Source organism: Jaculus jaculus, chromosome 1 (genome assembly GCF_020740685.1).
Source record: "Jaculus jaculus isolate mJacJac1 chromosome 1, mJacJac1.mat.Y.cur, whole genome shotgun sequence".
In the NCBI taxonomy this organism is placed as follows: domain Eukaryota; kingdom Metazoa; phylum Chordata; class Mammalia; order Rodentia; family Dipodidae; genus Jaculus; species Jaculus jaculus.
Genome location: NC_059102.1, coordinates 162,419,255 through 162,435,662, shown reverse-complemented (window position 1 = coordinate 162,435,662; position 16,408 = coordinate 162,419,255). Strand labels below are relative to the sequence as shown.

General features: G+C 53.4%; 1 protein-coding gene across 3 annotated transcripts; it reads left to right on the top strand.

Annotated features, from left to right (window-relative positions):
- Positions 1-237: 237 nt before the first annotated feature.
- On the top strand, positions 238-15,508 carry Sipa1 (signal-induced proliferation-associated 1). 3 transcript variants are annotated; one of them, XM_004656680.3, is made up of 16 exons: positions 238-309; positions 2,604-3,377; positions 3,904-4,031; positions 4,117-4,293; positions 7,963-8,137; positions 8,672-8,775; positions 9,078-9,235; positions 9,321-9,930; positions 10,206-10,480; positions 13,798-14,013; positions 14,116-14,227; positions 14,308-14,416; positions 14,506-14,607; positions 14,695-14,749; positions 14,958-15,036; positions 15,117-15,508. In XM_004656680.3, exons 2-16 carry the CDS (start codon positions 2,705-2,707, stop codon positions 15,261-15,263), a joined length of 3,120 nt encoding a protein of 1,039 aa, XP_004656737.2. In that variant the 5' UTR covers positions 238-309; positions 2,604-2,704; the 3' UTR covers positions 15,264-15,508. The 3 variants fall into 3 exon arrangements, with proteins under 3 accessions (XP_004656737.2, XP_044988949.1, XP_044988940.1); XM_045133014.1 differs by having other exon boundaries at positions 239-294; XM_045133005.1 differs by lacking the exon at positions 238-309 and adding an exon at positions 462-610.
- The last annotated feature ends 900 nt before the right edge of the window (positions 15,509-16,408 follow it).

The window sequence follows — 16,408 nt, the reverse complement described above, 5'->3', positions numbered from 1 at the left end:
ACACTAGGTGGCCTCCAGCGCTCCCACTTGGTCTGGAATTCAGGTACACTTGTCCCCCTGTTTTCAGCGAGGACGCCGACTTGGGCCACCGGAGACCTAGATAGCTGGCCCGGCTTCGGGAGCCGCAGGTCCCTGCCCGTGGTGCTTCCCGCGGCACGCAGCTCCCGGGCGGCCCCGCCCCTCCGCCGAGGCCCCGCCCCGGCCTGGCCACGCCCCCAGGCAGAGCGGCGCCCGGAGCGGTAGCGAGAGGACAGGCAGCGGGACCCCGGCGCGGGAGGCTGCGGTGGCGGCCGGGTGAGAACCCAAGAGGTACCGGTGGGAGCAGGGGACGGGAGGCACCTCGGGCTGGACAGGGAGCAAGGTTGCCTGGCGGTGGCCCCGTGTGTGTAGGGAGGGACAGAGATCCTCGCTGCTTTCGCCGCCTGTACCCTTCCCACCTCCCTCAGGCTCCAGCCCAGTCCCGAGTCAGCACGTCCAGTCCTCTGCCTCCGGCCGGCAGCTCCCACTCGCTCCTCCGCGTGTCGGCCTAATCTGGCTGGTGAGCCGCTGAGTGGATTCATCGGCTCTGGACTCCTCTCAGCAGTGCTGGCAACTGCCCCTGCCGCCGAGTGTGTGTGGGGTTCCCTCTATTCTGGGGCTCCCCTTCTCTGTGGGTGACCTCCTTCCCAGCCTTTGCACACTGCTCCTCAGTCTCGGGTCTGGTCTGGGAGGAAACATCTGTCGCACCCCCCTGGCAGCAGAAAAAGGGTCATGACCTCCAGATGTGCTGGGAAGCGTCCAGCGCCTCCTCCTGGGGCAGCCAGGCCTTCCGGATCTGTGGGGGTGGGGCCGCCCCCCTTTCCCTTCAGTGACACAGGCTATGAGGAATGTCCTGGCCTCAATGGACCCTTGTGAAGCTGCAGGATGGGGGGCAGAGCCTAAGTACACCCCTTAAGGCAGGGCCAGAGCCAGGCACTGGGCCAGAGCAAGAGGCTGCTCATGGGCTTGGCTGCACACATCCACAGAACTCAGCCACCGGGAGCAGGGCCTGCGCAGACCCTTCCCTCATGCCCCTGCTCACCCCACTCCCACACTGGAGCCCAGGCCCCTGTCAGCACGTGCCCAGAACTTGGCACATGGAGTAGGGGCATACATGCCCCACACAGAGATGGCTACCTTCACTGCCTTCATTCTCCTTGGGAGGGAACAGGAATAGTGAATCCTTTCAGAGTCTCAAGATCAGCATCAGAGTATATCCTAGGAGAAGCCAACGTAGGAAACCCTTGAGAGGGAGGCCTACCATTGTTTGGTTCTGGAGGCCCAGATGGGGGGTACATGGAGCTCCTCCCCATTCTCTTCTGGTCCAGCCCCACTTGATGTCACTGGATGATGTATGAAGACTCACCAGCATGTGCCTGTACCCCAGTGAGGACCCCCAAGCCCCTGTCCCAGCTGTAGATTCCATGCACAGTTCACCTGGTGGGGGGCAGCTCTCCTGCATGTTCTCACACTACCTTGCACACCTTCCTTTGGCCTCACCACATTTCCGCACTTAGCAAGTCTCTGGGGCCCTGGGTGTCTCAGCCTTGCATCCTGTGAGACCTTGAGCTTGTGTCTAGCTTCCACCAGCCCCACACCGACACAACGGAGGCAGAGAGGGCGAGTTCAGCTCTGCTAAGGCCCTAGAGATTGACGGACCTAGGATCAAATTCTAGTTCTAACATGGAATTGCTTCAGGCAAGCGTATTGCCTTCATGGGACCTAACTTTGACTTTCTGTCCCAGTGGATTCAGACTTCTCTGTCCACATCACTCAGACCAGATAGACAGATGCCCACACGGGTCCCAGTTCCAGCTGAGTCCATCAGCATCAGCCTGTCTCTTAACTCCAGTGGTGGGCACAGTAACTTGCAAGACAGTAAGCTCGGGCCTATTCTTTAGGCTTGGGAGACTAGAGTCTCAAAACTAGCTAGTGTGACCCCAACACCTTCCTCAGGATGTGGAGGCCAAGGGGAGCTGGGCCCATTTCCTGTGTTAAAGGAAGTCCTCTTGTCACTGCTTCTGCCCTAAAGCTGCCCCCAGAAGCCCCTGTCCCTGAGATACTGAGGCTGCAGAAACCAGGACACTGAGAGCAGGTCTTGGGTGCTCAGCTCCTTAGGGACCTTGGAGGAAGTGGGAGGTGCAGGGAGGAAGGTCTCTGGAGACAGGACGTCCTCCCTTTGTCAAGGGGGCAGGACCCAGACACCAGTGGCCCCATGGGTTTCCCGTCCCAGTCGAAACTAGTTGTCTGCCCAGGACTTGGTGGGGACCCTCACCATAGGTCTAGGCCAAAGATAAATTCGTGAATCAGAACTGGGGAGCCCTGGCATCCTCATGGCTGCCCAGGCTGTAGGACCCAAAGAGGCAAGGAACCACAGCCTAGTCCCTGGACTTTCCTAGTGCTAAGCCCAGGAGGGCTCTGGAAACCTCAGCCCATGGCAGACAAGGAAGTAGCCAGGAAAGCGGAAGCAGCTTTGCTGGTCTAGGAGGGGGCCGGAAGCCAACTGGGGTGGTGGAAGACCGGGCTGGGGGCCTGGGTTCCTGTTTTCTCCCCAGGTCCCTCTGAACAGCCCCCTCCTCCTTCAGGGCAGGAACTACTGCAACCTAGGCCTGCTGGCTGGCCACCAAGCACTCTTGCCCGCCAATGTGGCCCAGCCTCCAGAGAGTCAGGCCCACAGAGCACGCCCATGTGGGCCGGCGGTGTTGGGAGCCCTCGGAGGGGCATGGGTCCCGCACCCACCGATGACCTCTTTGCCCGAAAGTTGCGCCAGCCAGCCCGGCCCCCACTGACACCACACACCTTTGATCCAAGGCCAGCCCGGGGTCTGCTCCTGCGCAGTGGTAGCGATGCAGGCGAGACCCGCCCCCAGACACCATCTAGCCCCCGGGCCCGGGCTCACAGCCATGAGGAAGCCAGCCGTCCTGCTGGGACTCCTACCCGGATCTTCACTGACCCACTGGTATTGCTCGGGTTGCCAGCTGAGGAGCCAGAGCCCACCTTCCCTCCAGTGCTGGAGCCCCGATGGTTTGCTCATTATGATGTACAAAGCTTGCTCTTTGACTGGGCCCCACGACCACGGGGACCAGGGGGCCATGTAGAGGCCAGTTCTGGGACCCTGCCCTCAGCCGAGGACCCACTCATCAGCTCGGACTTGCTGCTTGGGGCACCAGGCTTTGTGAGTGAGCTTGGGGGTGAGGGAGAGCTAGGCCTGGGTGGACCAGTGTCCCCACCTGTGCCGCCTGCACTGCCAAATGCGGCTGTGTCCGTCTTGGAAGAACCACAGAACCGGACTTCAGCCTATAGCCTGGAGCATGCGGACCTGGGTGCTGGCTACTATCGCAAGTACTTCTACGGTAAAGGTAAGGCTCAGGAGGGTCGGGGCAGAGGTCCCTGTGACTTGTAGCGCCTACAGTAGGGTTCGTGGGTTGTCCTTTCTGTAAGGTCCCTGGTTATAGGAAGGAGCAGAAGGTGACCTATGACTCTGCTGGCCCAACTCTAACCACCTCCTTAAGCCTGACCCCTGGGCCCACCCCCAGTCAGGGAGTTGTCCCATCTGGTTCATTCTCATAACCTTCCAGTGAGGAAGAGATTCCCTATACATTTCTGTAAGGTGAACACTTGGGCCTGAAAGCCCTGTACTCAGAAACCTTATTCTCATCATTCCTGTGAAAAGAGGACTGAGACTTTGAAAGGGAATACATGGGAGGACCAGGGCAGCACCAAAGCTAGAACAGTCAGGCAAGGACTGGGACAAGGTGTGATGTGGGTGGAGCTGCAGAGGGGGCCGTACTTAACCTAGGGTGGGATTTTTGTGGTGGGCATAGTCAAGGATCAAGATCTGCTGGGGGTGGGGCAATTCATGCATGCATGGCCTGGCCCCTCTAGAACACCAGAATTTCTTCGGGCTGGACGAGGTGCTGGGCCCAGTGGCAGTGAGCCTGCGACGGGAAGAGAAGGAGGGCAGCGGAGGGGGTACCGTACACAGCTACCGTGTCATTGTGCGGACCACACAGGTGGGCTGGGAAAACTGGATCAAGGCGTGGGCTTCCTCCTCCACATCCCGTACGGAATCTGAGCACTCTTACATCTCTTCTTCAGCTTCGAACCCTCCGTGGCACCATCTCAGAGGATGCACTTCCACCTGGACCCCCAAGGGGTCTATCCCCGAAGAAGCTTCTGGAGCACGTGGCACCGAGGCTGAGTCCTACCTGCTTGCGCCTGGGCTCAGCTTCCCCCAAGGTGCCACGCACCCTGCTTACACTGGACGAGCAAGTGGTGAGTGGCTAGAAGGGAAGGAGAACTCAGCCTCACAGGTACACAGGGTCTGAACCTAGCCGGCTAGTTTCCAGTCCTTCAGTCCTGACCCTGGGCTGGGCACTGACCCCCAGGAAAGCTGGTCTATCGCCAGCATTTCAGAGAGAAGGATCAGAGGTCATCTGGAACCTTTCTTGTCCAAGGACAGTCTATAGAGCAATAGCAACCACAGCATGTGAGGCCTGTGAGATACGAGATTCTCAGGCCACAGCCCAGGCTTACTGAACAGACTAATTATTATCTTGGTTTTTTGAGGTAGGGTCTCACTCTAGCCCAGGCTGACCTGGAATTCACTATGTAGTCTCAGGGTGGCCTTGAACTCACAGTGATCCTCCTACCTCTGCCTCCTGAGTGCTGGGATTAAAGGTATGAGCCACTATGCCTGGCAATTATTTTGTTCTTATTTTTTGAGGTAGGGTTTTGCTCTAGCCCAGGCTGACCTGGAATTAGTCTCAGGGTGGCCTTGAACTCATGGCAATCCTCCTAGCTCTGCCTCTCAAGTGTTGGGATTAAAGGTGTGCATCACCACACCTGGCTTGTAGTTGTTTTTTTTTTTTTTTTTTTTTTTTTTTTTTGGTTTTTTGAGGTAGGGTCTCACTCTAGCCCAGGATGACCTGGAATTCACTATGTAGTCTCAGGGTGGCCTCGAACTCACGGCGATCCTCCTACCTCTGCCTCCCAAGTGCTGGGATTAAAGGCGTGCGCCACCACGCCCGGCTCGTAGTTGTTTTTTTTAATATTTTATTTGGGCTAGAGCTGGGCATGGTGGCACACACCTTTAATCCCAGCACTTGGGAGGCAGAGTTAGGAGGAGTTTGAGGCCACGCTGAGACTACATGGTGAATTCCAGGTCAGCCTGGGCTAGAGTGAAACCCTACCTTGAAAAACAAAACAAAAAAATATTTGGGCTGGAGAGATGGCTGAGCTGTTAAAATATTTTATTTATTTATTTGAGGTGGGATATAAAGAAAGAATGGGTACACCAGGGCCTCTAGTCACTTGAAAGGAATTCCAGATGCATGCACTACCTTCTCATCTGGCTTTACATGGGTACTTGGGAACTAAATCTGGATCCTTTGGCTTTGTAAATAAATGTGTTAACCACTGAGCTATCTCTCCAGCCCCAGACTGTATTTTATCTTATGTTTTGGTTTTTCAAGGTAGGGTCTCACTCTAGCCCAGGCTGACCTGGAATTCACTCTGTAGTCTCAGGGTGGCCTTGAACTCATGGTAGTCCTCCTACCTCTGCTTCCCAAGTGCTGGGATTAAATGCATGAGCCATGACTTCCAGCCAGACTGTATTCTTAAAAAGACCCCAAGGTGATACATATGTACTTTACAGCCCTAGAAGGATCCCTGGTCTGACTGACCATGCAATTTCCTCATTCAGTTTGTCTTGCAGTCCCCTTCCCCACTGGTTCTCTCAATATGGGAGGCTTACCCTTTCTCAGCTTTGCTCTGTGAAGGCCAGTCAGACCAATTGGAGCACTTTTCTATCTGGTGCTGAGCTACCCACTGGCCCTGACTCTCCTCCGTTGTTCAGCCCAACAGTTTTCTTTTTTTTCTTTAAATTTTTTTTGGTTTATTTTTATTTATTTATTTACTTGAAAGTGACAGACAAAGAAAGAAAGAGGCAGATATAGAGAGAGAACAGGTGTGCCAGGGCCTCCACTGCAAACGAACTCCAGATGCATGCACCCCCTTGTGCATCTGGCTAAAGTGGGTCCTGGGGAATCAAGCCTCGAACCGGGATCCTTAGGCTTCACAGGTAAGCGCTTAACCGCTAAGCCATTTCTCCAGCCCCAGTCCAACAGTTTTCAGCACACACAGTTCTTCCTGGTGTCAGGGTCCAGATTAGATGCTGGGACAGTTACACAGCAGGTGCTTTCCTTGAGTAACTTACAGCTGGGGGTGGGAAAGAGACCCCTCCCCCCAGAAACTGTTGAAATGTAAGAGCAAAATTTGGTGAAAAGGAAATGTGGAAAGGGGAAAGTGGGGGGGGGGGGAGGGTATTACCATGGTTTTTTTTTTATAATCATGGAAAATGTTAATCAAAATTAAATTTAAAAAAAAAAGGGAATGTGGGGCTCTATAGGACACAAAAGTGGTACAGCCCTTCCTTAGCCAAGGTTTCACATTGTGGAAATTTAAGTGGTTGGGCCAGCATGAGTACAGACAGGGTTGAGCAAGGCTTTCTGAGCAGAAGCAACTCGTATGATGTTTTAGAGAGCTGAAGCAGGTCACATGAAGCTTAGTGTGGGTGGAGGGCTTGTGGAAAGGGCATGGGAGAGGCTTTCTTGTGGTCCTTGGACAGTGGAAAACCGTGGAGGGATTCATAGCAGATCTGGTGGCCCTCTAGCTGCAGCATGCGCCTTAGTCTGGACGGGGACCAGATTAAACATGGTGGACACAATAATTCAGGTGACAGTGCAGGAGTGGAGTGGGTAGCCCTTGTGACTGAAAGGTGGGGGGGGGGTGAGATTCTCCAGCTTCTTGGCTCCTGGGAATGGCGTTTTTGTGGAACCAGGAACTATGGAAGAGGGGCAGAAGACAGAGGGACTCATAGCAAGGAGGTGAGGTGCTGAGGTTTTGAAAGACATCAGGCAGATAGGGTTATGGGTCTGAAGTGTGGGGACAGGGTCTAGGCTGGAGGTAGAAGTGCTCCTGTCATGGAGGTAGTGGCTGTAAACCACTGAGGAGAGAGCACAACTGGATAAGAGTCCAAGTAAGGTGAAGTTCTACGTGCCCTGAGTGCCAACTGTGGCCAAGAGGGTGGCAGGTTGAGCCACGTCTATGAGTTATAGGATGGGGATACTTAAAATTTTTTGGTTGAACTGGGGATTGAACCCAGGGCTCTGTGTGTCCTACTCAAGTGCTCTATATTGGGCTATATTACCAGTGTTTATTTCAATTTATGCATGTACATACGTATGTATGTATTGTGTGGTGCTGGGTATGGAATTTAGGGTGTCATGCCTTCTAGGCAAGCACTCAGTCACTTAGTTTATTGATGACGAAGGGAGTTGAAAACTGAAGGGAGGCAGGAGAGGTCCAAGGTTACTTTAATGGGGTCAGAGTGCCTCAAGCTGGATTTAACTATTCACACATTTACGTACACAAACTGGGAGTATAAAGGATATAGAAAATTGTAAGCAAGTGTGTTGCATGCTTGTGATCATAATACTCAGGAGCTGAGGCAGGAAGATTGTCATCAGTTCAAGGCCAACCTGTGCTACCTATCAAGGCCTAGTCTCAAAAGAGTAAGGGAACAGGAGCAGGGCAGAGATAGTTTAAGACTTCAAATGGATGGGCTGGGGGTGCCCCAGATTTGAAGGAGGGGAGGAGCATGGTCTAGCTTTGAGTTAAGGAGGATGACAGTGTGGACATTTTGGGGGAGTTCAGTGCATTGTGTGCAGGGTCCTTTCTGTGACTTCTCCGCCTTCCTGAATACACGGAATAGGGCAGATTGCACCCACTTGGTGGGTGAAGACACAGTGGCTCAGAGAGGGCTAGAGCTCAGAACCACATGCTAAATCAGCCCAGGCCCTGTCTTTACATATCTCACAACATGGTACAGGTCCTGCTGGCAGGAGACTAAGGCCTACCTCTTCTGTTGTTCTCCCTCCTCAGCTAAGCTTCCAGCGAAAGGTGGGCATTCTGTACTGCCGGGCAGGCCAAGCCTCCGAGGAGGAGATGTACAACAATGAAGAGGCAGGGGCAGCATTCATGCAGTTTCTCACCTTGCTGGGCGACGTGGTGCGACTTAAAGGCTTTGACAGTTACCGGGCTCAGCTGGACACCAAAAGTGAGGTCCAAGGGGCTTGGAGGGATAGGGGGCAGAACCTCCTTACCACTCTTTAATCTGTTGGCCTGGGGCTGAGGACTGGGACTAAACCCTACCATTCTAGAATCCTGCTTTCCAAGCTGGGCCCCTGGGTGTTTTGAGGTTAATAACCCCTTCTACTTAAGGCATACCAGGAGGAGCATCCCATGCCTCCCTGGGTGTAAGGGTTCCAGGGCCCTTGTTTTTATATGATGCCTGTCTATCTTCCACTCTCCCAGCATGCCTTTCAGGCTCTGACCGACATCTGTTCTCTCCTAAAACACCCTGTCCTCTGCTTCCCTCTGAGATCATTTCTAATTTCTCTGTTCATTCTAATCTCAGTACTCTGGCATAGGTGTGTGTGGGAGGGGAGACAGACTTACCATGATTGAGGCCCTTGTGGTCTGTGCACTGGCTGGTAGCATGAAGGGGTTGTTAACTGGTTGGGACATGGAGCTAGTGCTAAGTCACTCACCCTCTTCTTGCTCTCCTTCTGTGTCCAACTGTCTGTCACAGCGGATTCCACAGGCACGCACTCCCTCTACACCACCTACCAGGACCACGAGATCATGTTCCATGTGTCCACGATGCTGCCTTACACCCCCAATAATCAGCAGCAGGTGTGAGGGGAGCAGGAGTGGAGACCTGGCAGGGACTTTTGTGGAGACTGTGTAGAGTGGGTGGCACCATCTCAACTTTGGCATGAGCTCTGCTGACCAGCAACCAGCCTTCCCCTCTGGTGGCACCTTCCCAAATAGAACACCTCGATAGCTGGGGGGGATGGCTCAATGGTTAAGGGCAATTGGTTCCAAATAGAACACCTCGGGGTTGTAGGGAACTATGGGTGCCCGGGTTTTGGTATGACTTAAAGAGGGGATTGGAGGCACAGCTCACCTCTCATTTCCTACTGTGTATCTCCCAGCTCCTAAGGAAGCGCCACATCGGCAACGACATTGTGACCATCGTGTTCCAGGAGCCAGGCAGCAAGCCCTTCTGCCCCACCACTATTCGCTCGCACTTCCAGCACGTGTTCTTGGTGGTGCGCGCGCATGCGCCCTGCACGCCGCACACCTCGTACAGGTTGGTTCCTTGGGCTATCTCAGGTCATCGGTGGACTCTTAATTCCTATACACCGCCCCTCTCACTACAGCCTTGCTCCTCGCAGGGTGGCAGTCAGCCGCACCCAGGACACTCCGGCCTTCGGACCAGCTCTGCCCCCTGGCGGAGGCCCCTTCGCAGCGAACGCTGACTTTCGGGCCTTCCTGCTGGCCAAGGCACTCAACGGTGAGCAGGCGGCCGGTCACGCACGCCAGTTCCACGCCATGGCCACGCGCACGCGCCAGCAGTATTTGCAAGACCTGGCCACTAACGAAGTGACCACTACATCGCTTGACTCGGCTTCGCGCTTCGGCCTGCCGTCCCTGGGCGGCAGGCGCCGGACGACCCCTCGGGGCTCGGGCGCAGAGCTGCAGGCTGCGGGCGCACTCATGTGGGGCGTGCGCGCAGCTCCGGGAGCGCGGGTCGCGGCCGGGGGGGAAGCGAGCGGCCCCGACGGGGCGGAGGTGCCCTGCCTATTGGGCATCTCCGCGGAGACGCTGGTGCTGGTGGCGCCGCGCGACGGCCGCGTCGTCTTCAACTGTGCCTGTCGCGACGTGCTGGCTTGGACCTTCTCGGAACAGCAGCTCGACCTGTACCACGGCCGCGGAGAGGCGATCACACTGCGGCTGGACGGGGCCCCCGGGCAAGCCGTGGGCGAGGTCGTGGCGCGCCTGCAGGTGAGCCGGGCTGGGAAACTGAGGCCGGGTGTGTGGAGGGATGGATAGATTTCGGGTGTGGGGCGCACCGCCGGGGTGTCCAGTGTGCGTCCGGGGGCGGAGCCTGGTTTGAAGTCTACCCCTCACCCGCTCCGGAGAAAGAACTGGTAAAACCGCCTGGGTCTCAGAGGCACGGGGATTCATTTGTGGGGTGGCTGGCGAGTGCCCACGTGCTCGTGTGAGTAAATTGTGTGAGGCCTGCCTGTAAGCTCTCCATCACCCCATCCTTCCCGCAGCTGGTGAGCCGGGGCTGCGAGACCCGCGAGCTAGCGCTGCCCCGCGACGGCCAAGGTCGCCTGGGCTTCGAGGTGGATGCGGAAGGCTTTATCACCCACGTGGAGCGTTTCACGTTTGCCGAGACCACGGGGCTTCGGCCCGGGGCGCGCCTGCTGCGCGTGTGCGGCCGGACTCTGCCCAGCTTGGGTCCGGATGCTGCTGCCCAGCTGCTACGCTCGGCGCCCAAGGTCTGCGTCACCGTCCTGCCCCCAGATGAGAGCGGCCGGCCCCGCAGGTCAGGGCACTAGGGACGCGGGGAGGTGGGAGGAGCAGGCAGCAGCCTTTGCCATCCATCAGCATGCTCTCAAGATTCGCTTTTCTTCCGTGCCTTGGGGGGGGGGGTATCCTGTGTCCTTTGATCTTTCTGGATGGCACTTTACTCATAATGTAGACTGCAACCAATTAAGCATGTGCTTTCAGCTGCTCAAAAGATTATAGAGACTACATAAGAATTCCAAGTCAGCCTGAGCTAGAGCTAGACTACCTCAAAAAAATAGACAAACAAAAAGAGATTATAGACCCCTTTATCTTATTATTATTATTATTTTTTCTGCGTGGAATTAGGCTCAGGCTGGCCTCAAACTCACAGCAATCCTCCTACCACAGTCTCTCTAGTGCTATGATTTAATGGTGTGAACCACCACACCTGGCTTTTTTCTTTTTCATTTTTTATTTTTCGAAGTAGGGTCTCACTCTGGTCCAGGCTGACCTGGAATTGTAGTCACAGGGTAGCCTCTAACTCACAGCGATCCTCCTACCTCTGCCTCCCGAGTGTTGGGATTAAAGGCGTACACCCCCATGCCCGGCTCTATTTATCTTTTTAAGGTATTAACTTCTCCACACACTAATTATTGTCCTAAGCCAGGTATAGGCAAACTTTCTTTTATAAATCACCAGGTAAATATTGTAGGCTGTCTGGGTTAGCTGGTCTTTGCTGCAGTTACTCAGCTCCGTTGTAGGGACATGAATGTGTGGCTGAATTCCACTTGGACACCAGATTCTTTGGACTTTCTATAGTTGCTCATTGTCTTATGAAGGGTAACTGCTTCAAACCTCATCCTAAGGTCAGAAAATTGCAAGTGGAACCATGTTAAGTCCAGACTATAATTTTCACTTGTCACGAAGTATCCTATAATTTCTTTCAACTATTTAAACATGTAAAAGCCATTCTTAGCTGGTAGGAGTTACAAAAGCATACACATGTGCTTTTTTTTTTTTTTTTTTTTTTTTTTAAAGAAGAAGGAAAAGCCAGGCCTTTAATCTCATAACTCTGGAGGCAGAGGTAGGAGGATCACTGTGAGTTGGAGGCCAGCCTGAGACTACATAGTGAATTCCAGGTGAGCCGGGGCTAGAGTGAGACCCTAAAAAAAGTAAAAATAAAAATAAAAAAAAAAGAAGGAAAGGAAAAGCAGGGACTGGATTTGGGTCCATATAGTGTGCTTTCGATGCTAATCTATTTACATAGTCTCACAGCACACTACAAGGACAATGTTATTCCTATTTCAGATAGAGAAATTGACAGTGATTTGCCAAGGACACATGGGGCAGTACTGGGATTTTTTTTTTTTTTTTTTTTGAGGTAGGGTCTCACTTCAGCCCAGGCTTACCTGGAATTCACTATGAAGTCTCAGGCTGGCCTTGAACTCACAGCAATCCCCATATCTCTGTACCCCAAGTGCTGAGATTAAAGGCATGCACCACCACACCCAGCAGTACTGGGATTTTTTTTAATTGACATTTTCCATAATTGTAGACAATAACCCATGGTAATTCACTCCCTCCCCCCATTTGCCCCTTTGAAACTCCATTCTCCATCATATCCCCTCCCCCTCTCAATCAGTCTCTCTTTTATTTTGATGTCATGGTCTTTTCCTCCTCTTATGATGGTCTTGTGTAGGTAGTGCCAGGCAATGTGAGGGCATGGATATCCAGGCCATTTTGTGTCTGGAGGAACACGTTGTAAGTAGTTCTACCCTTCCTTTGGCTCTCACATTCTTTTTTTTTTTTTTTTAAATATATTTTTTTAAATTTATTTATTTGAGAGTGACAGACACAGAGAGAAAGGCAGATAGAGGGAGAGAGAGAGAGTGGGCACGCCAGGGCTTCCAGCCTCTGCAAATGAACTCCAGACGCGTGCGCCCCCTTGTGCATCTGGCTAACGTGGGACCCGGGGAACTGAGCCTCGAACCGGGGTCCTTAGGCTTCACAGGCAAGCGCTTAACCGCTAAGCCCTCTCTCCAGCCCATCACATTCTTTCTGCCACCTCTTCCACAATGGACCCTGAGCCTTGGAGGATGTGATAGAGATATTTCAGTGCTGAGCACTCTTCTGTCACTTCTTCTTAGCATCATGGTGCCTTCCCAAGGCCAATGCCATCTGAAAAGAGGAGCTCTTCTAACCAAAAGTGAGAGTAGCATTAATTAATGAACATTAAATGCTTACTGGGCAGTTTGGTGAGCATAGTATGTATACATTTAGCGAAACGTCAGCAGATGTTACACGCCTAGGGCTCATGACTACCCTTGTTAGAGATTTTCAGTATCAGGGATGTATTCCCTCTCATGGAGTAGGCCTCCAGTCAAATTAGAGAGCAATTGTTTTCCACCATAACAGACATGCCACTATTGCACCTATTGGTTTATCTGGCCTGGCTGGCCAAATTTAAGGCTTGCAATGTCCACTGTTGAGTATCCACTGGTTATTTCTCTCTCTCCCATTGAACTGCATGCAGCTTAGCTTTTTCCAGCTTTCTGTCAGCTGGTCTACATGGAGGAGGTTTTCAGCTCAGCTCCAGCAGGATTTCTCAGTCACCTTGCAGTCCAAGTATGTGGAGTCTTCAGCAATAGGGTCTTACCATCTATTCCTGGTGGGAAACCAAGAGCTTTGGCAATGGCCTGTAATGTTTTGGTGGGTATCAGTGAGCTTCCTGGCCAACAACTCACTGGAAAACATCAGTACTGGGATTTTTTTTTTAATTTATTTATTTGAGAGCGACAGACACAGAGAGAAAGACAGATAGAGGGAGAGAGAGAATGGGCGCGCCAGGGTTTCCAGCCTCTGCAAACGAACTCCAGACACGTGCACCCCCTTGTGCATCTGGCTAACGTGGGACCTGGGGAACCGAGCCTCGAACCGGGGTCCTTAGGCTTCACAGGCAAGCGCTTAACCGCTAAGCCATCTCTCCAGCCCAGTACTGGGATTTTTAACCCAATCTGGAAGGTGGTCAGTAGCCAGGTACACATTTTCATCTTTTTTGTTGTTGTTTGTTTTTTGAGGTAGGGTCTCACTCTAGCCCAGGCTGACCTGGAATTCACTGTGGAGTCTCAGGGTGGCCTCGAACTCACAGCAATCCTCCTACCTCTGCCTCCCAGTGCTGGGATTAAAGGCATGCGCCACCACGCCCGGCCACATTTTCATCATTAAGGAATTTTAAGAACTCTCTTTCTCCTGGAAGTGGTCTCCAGAAGCAGCAGGGTTGGGGGTGGTGATAAAGGGGTACTGGAGAGTCCTGTCTGACACTGCCCTCCTTACTGCCTCCCCCCCCCCCCCCAGGAGCTTTTCGGAGCTGTACACGCTGTCTCTGCAGGAGCCTAGCCGGAGGGGGACCCTAGAGCCCATGCAAGATGAAATCCTGGAAGTGGTCCAGCTCCCCACAAAGCAGCTGCTGCGTTTCTGCCTGAAAGATGACAGTGGCCCTTCAGGGCCCAGGGAATTGACAGAGGAGAGGACGGAGTTCCTACACAGCCAGAATTCACAGTCACCCCGCAGGTGTGTCCTCTGGGTTCTTCCTTCTGGCCATTCTGGCAGGATCTAGAAAGACACAGCTGTAGGAAAACAGTTCTAGGCTCTGAGTCCCCTTCCTCTCCCCAGCTCCCTGTCGGATGAGGCCCCAGTCCTGCCCAACACCACACCAGACCTCCTTCTTGCCACCACAACCAACCCATCAACACCTGGTACTGGCAGGGAAACACCTCCCTCACAGGTGAGCAGGAATAAGGCTCTGGAGGTCAGTGGCACAGAGGTGACAGTGTCACTGTATTGAAATTCACTTCTTCCCCCAAGGACCAACCAGGCAGCTCCATTGACCATGAGGAGAAGGGTGACCCAGTCCCAGAGTTGAGGGCCTCCTTCTTGCCACGAACTTTGTCTCTGCGGAACTCCATCAGTAAGAGTGAGTCTGGAGCCGAGCACACAGGCGGGGAAAAGGAAGACAGCTCTGGGGCTCCCCCACCCCTTAAGCCTGCCTTCTCATGCCTGTAGTCATGTCGGAGGCTGGCAGTGAGACCCTGGAGGATGAATGGCAGTCCATCTCGGAGATCGCCTCCACTTGTAACACCATTCTGGAGTCACTGTCCCGGGAAGGTGAGGCCACAGGGTACAGTGGGGAGGAACCAAGATGAGGCTCTCTTTCCCTTTCAGATCTGCCCACATTGTCTTTTTGTCTCTTAGGACAGCCCATTCCAGACAGCGGAGACCCCAAGGGACCTCCAAAGTGTGACACTGAGTAAGGCCTCCTCATGTAACCTCTTCTTATACATGTGTCCACCCTCCATACCCATCCACTGGAGTTGAGTGTTATCTGAGCTCTGCTTTTACAGATAACTAAGTCTGAGAAGTCAGGGGTTGGGGTTGCTCTCATTCATGAATGTGTGGAAGCCAGGCCATGGCACCGTGCCTGCATTGTCTGCTGAGTTCTGACCCTGTATCCATAGGCCAGAACCTGGGAGTCTATCAGAGAAGGTCTCACACCTAGAGTCCATGCTTAGGAAGCTACAAGAGGACCTGCAGAAGGTGAGGAGGTGGCCTGGGGTAGGTAAGAAGGCACAGGGCCTCTTCAGGAAAGGACTCATGACTCCTGTCCCCCACACCAGGAGAAGGCAGACAGGGCGGCCCTGGAGGAGGAGGTGCGGAGCCTCAGACACAACAACCAGAGGCTGCTGGCCGAATCAGAGAATGCTGCCACCCGGCTGCTCATGGCCTCCAAGCAGCTGGGCTCACCCACCACTGACCTGGCCTGAGGCTGTCCCATTGAACCCCAGCCTGACTCTGGACCTACTTGGAATTGCCAGGGCCTTCAGGACCCCTGGATCACACCAGTGACCCTCCTCAGGACTTCTTCAATGCGCTGAGGCGCGTCTTAGCACTGTCCCCAGTCCCCAGCCCATTTAGTGGCAAAGGTGCACCTACCTGTCCCTGTTTGTAAATATTCTGTAGAGAAAAGGGAACATCAGGGAGTAAAGAAGCCACTCTGTGTCCGTGTGTATTACCTGTGTTCAAGACATTTATGTTGGGTGTTACTGTTCCTCCCCAACATGCATGGAGGCCACACCAAACTTTTAGGACCAGTTAGAATGATGACAGGCCCCAGAAAGAGCTCAGGGGTGGCTTAGCACTAGTGTGTGTGTGGGGGGGGTGCGGGGGGAGGCACTAAGAGTAGACTACCCCTTGGCTTCTCACCCACATTTATTTGGTTCTCTTAGGAAGCAGGTGGTCCTATTCTACACCTGCCTCGCTTAGATTTCCCAGCCCTGGAACCAAACTTGCTCAGGGGTAGGAAACGGGATAGACCTGAAAGTCGGAGGAGGGATGAATCTATGAGAGTGTGGTCTATCCTGTCTCCTAAGACATGTGCTACTGTCTTCTGTAGTCACTAAGTTCTCATCTTCAAGCATTTAAAAAAACATTAAAAAATATTTATATGGGGCCGGGCATGGTGGCGCACGCCTTTAATCCCAGCACTCAGGAGGCAGAGGTAGGAGGATCGCCGTGAGTTCAAGGCCACCCTGAGACTCCATAGTGAATTCCAGGTCAGCCTGAGCCAGAGTGAGACCCTACCTCGGAAAAAAAAAAATTATGTGGGGCTGGAGAGATGGCTTAGCAGTTAAGGCATTTGCCTGCAAAGCCAAAGGATCCTGGTTTGGTTCTCCAGGACCCATGTAACCCATGTAAGCCAGATGCATAAAGGGGCACATGCATCTCTCTCACTCTCTCTGTCTCTTTCTCCCTCTCAAATAAATGAGTAAAATATATTTTAAAAAATATTTTGGGCCGGGTGTGGTGGCGCACGCCTTTAATCCCAGCACTCGGGAGGCAGAGGTAGGAGGATTGCCATGAGTTCAAGGCCACCCTGAGACTACATAGTGAATTCCAGGTCAGCCTGGGC

Excerpts from the sequence above, each read along its gene's own strand:
- Sipa1 (XM_004656680.3), top strand. The coding sequence starts at position 2,705 with ATGTGGGCCGGCGGTGTTGGGAGCCCTCGGAGGGGCATGGGTCCCGCA. Across the intron at positions 9,236-9,320 it reads ACGCCGCACACCTCGTACAG|GGTGGCAGTCAGCCGCACCC; the intron begins GTTGGTTCCTTG and ends TGCTCCTCGCAG. Across the intron at positions 10,481-13,797 it reads GAGAGCGGCCGGCCCCGCAG|GAGCTTTTCGGAGCTGTACA; the intron begins GTCAGGGCACTA and ends CCCCCCCCCCAG.